Below are 2,114 nucleotides of genomic sequence, written 5' to 3'. Positions count from 1 at the left end.
CATATTGGTAAATAATGTAGGTTAACTGAGGCCATGAAAATGAGACCCATCTCACAGGTTTCATTTTATTGATCCAGTGAAAAATATGAAACCCATGTTATATCTCAGAGAGGCATGTGGTCTAATTTTCTGTTATGTACTTGCCATACATAAGTATAACACAAAGAACTCCATGTGTTCATTTAAACCAAAGAGCATTACTTACATTCTGTGATTAGGTATATGTCTTAGCTACTTTTCTCTTGTTGCTGAGACAAAATACACAACACCCAAAATTAAAGGGTAAAAGATTTTTTTTAGCTCAGTTGGTAGAGTTTTTAGTCCCTGATCATCTGGCTCCAAGACAGGGTTGCACATGGTAAGAGTACAACAGTTCATGGCAGCTGAAAATAGCAAGGCAATAAGGGAGGGAGGAGAGAGAGAGAGCGAGAGAGAGAGAGAGAGAAAGAGAGAGAGAGAGAGAGAGAGAGAGAGAGAGAGAGAAAGCAACTTTCTTTCTCTAACATTTTCTCCAGTCTACCAGGATCAGGATGGTGCCAATACAATCAGTGGAATGATTCAGAAATCATCAACCCTTAATCCCAGCAGCCTTAGTCCCAGTACTGCACTACAAATCAATCGCACACTCTACATTCAGCCACCTTCAAAAAAGGTCTATGATTGCATGAGGTTTGGGGGGACATCCGAACACAAACCATAACAGTACACTGAAGCAAGTACATTTGTTTATTTTGAGGATATTTACCCATCACTGATAACCACGTATTTATTTTCTTCCACACATGAGTCTCAAAATATTAATGATACGTTTTTCAGTAGTAATGAATACTAAAGGACTGACTGTGGCATAGCCATGGGCCACAAAAATTTGAATACAATATATTACTGGATTATTATTCAACACAATTCTTGAGGAAGATATAATGTCCAAACTGGTGATAACTACAAAGAGACACATAAGCAGCAGAATGGTCCGAGTGGCCCTTTGTTCTGGGGATGCTTTTGGAGAAACTTTGTTCCTGTGAAGATGCTGGGACTTTTTCTTATGCCTGCACAAGAGAATCACTATGTATCCACCTGAGAGGGACACAATTCCTATAAAGAACATATCTCTGATGGTCAATAATATGAAAACTATGTGCCGGAGTAAATAGTTCATGGGTAAAAGAGAACAGGACTTACTGACATACAAAATATTTTCTGAAGTTAAATTGGTACTAGCAGCGATGGAGATAAAAAGGTGACTGCTAATGGATATATATAACAGCCAAAAGAAAAGAAGGGAACACAGGCTGTGACATGAGGATTGGTGTTTTAACTTTGCCAAACAAGAGCTTCTGGGGCTGAGCGTGATAGCCTGAAGGACACTCAGATGGCAGGTGATACACATGGAGAGCCCCCTCATCGACCTGTTCAAGTAGATAACTGATTGACATGTAATATCATTCCAAAACCCCCCTTGAGAGGTAAAAATGTCTTCAGTTATGAATCCTGTGGTTAGCATTGTCATTAGGTGGTTTAGGGCCAAGAGGCCAATAGGCAGGTCAGTGAGTCTGGGCCTGTGCCCTACAACAAACACAACGATGTGGAAGAGAAGAAGGATGGCATTGCCTGAGACCCCAATCATAAACTGAAAATAAAATGTGATTCTGATGTTAATATTATTGGACAATTCCTTGTTCACATTCATTTTACATGGAAAGATGCATACAATGAATGTCTGAAGAGAAAAGCAAAAATACTTTATTACAGGTAGAAACTCCTTCATCAATATCAGCTGACACTGATGTCATCACAAAAATGAGTACATTTTTCTTGGTGCATCCCTATTCCACTTAAAATCTCACTTCTCCCTCACAGCGTCTGAAAGCCATTCAACTCTCTCTGTCTCAACATTTCGCGTCATGCCTAGATCATGCAAGTCACTGCAAGGCTTTTGTATTGACCCTCCCACAGGTTGGTCGTACCCAGAGTTGCTTTATTTCAGTGTTATATTTATTCTTGTTTTTTGCCAATCCAAGTATTCTTAACATATGGACAGAACAAAGGTTGGTAAGTATTAACTCTGCAGTCAGACTTGTTGATTTTATAACTATGTTCTTTTTTTTTCACTC

At 39.1% G+C, this 2,114-nt stretch overlaps 1 protein-coding gene across 1 annotated transcript; it reads right to left on the bottom strand.

Annotated features, from left to right (window-relative positions):
* Window positions 1–766: 766 nt before the first annotated feature.
* Window positions 767–1,768, bottom strand: Cavporv1r686 (vomeronasal 1 receptor cavPorV1R686). The gene has a single exon (NM_001167389.1). The coding sequence runs from the start codon at window positions 1,766–1,768 to the stop codon at window positions 767–769; it is 1,002 nt and encodes a 333-aa protein (NP_001160861.1).
* Between the last annotated feature and the right edge of the window lie 346 nt (window positions 1,769–2,114).

Source organism: Cavia porcellus, unplaced genomic scaffold (genome assembly GCF_034190915.1).
Source record: "Cavia porcellus strain 051 isolate PalLab524CR breed Dunkin Hartley unplaced genomic scaffold, mCavPor4.1 scaffold_13, whole genome shotgun sequence".
Taxonomy (NCBI): Eukaryota; Metazoa; Chordata; class Mammalia; order Rodentia; family Caviidae; genus Cavia; species Cavia porcellus.
Note: the sequence above shows the minus strand (reverse complement) of the source record. Positions and strands in the feature narration are given on the sequence as shown.

Excerpts from the sequence above, each read along its gene's own strand:
- Cavporv1r686 (NM_001167389.1), bottom strand. The coding sequence starts at position 1,768 with ATGAAGGAGTTTCTACCTGTAATAAAGTATTTTTGCTTTTCTCTTCAG.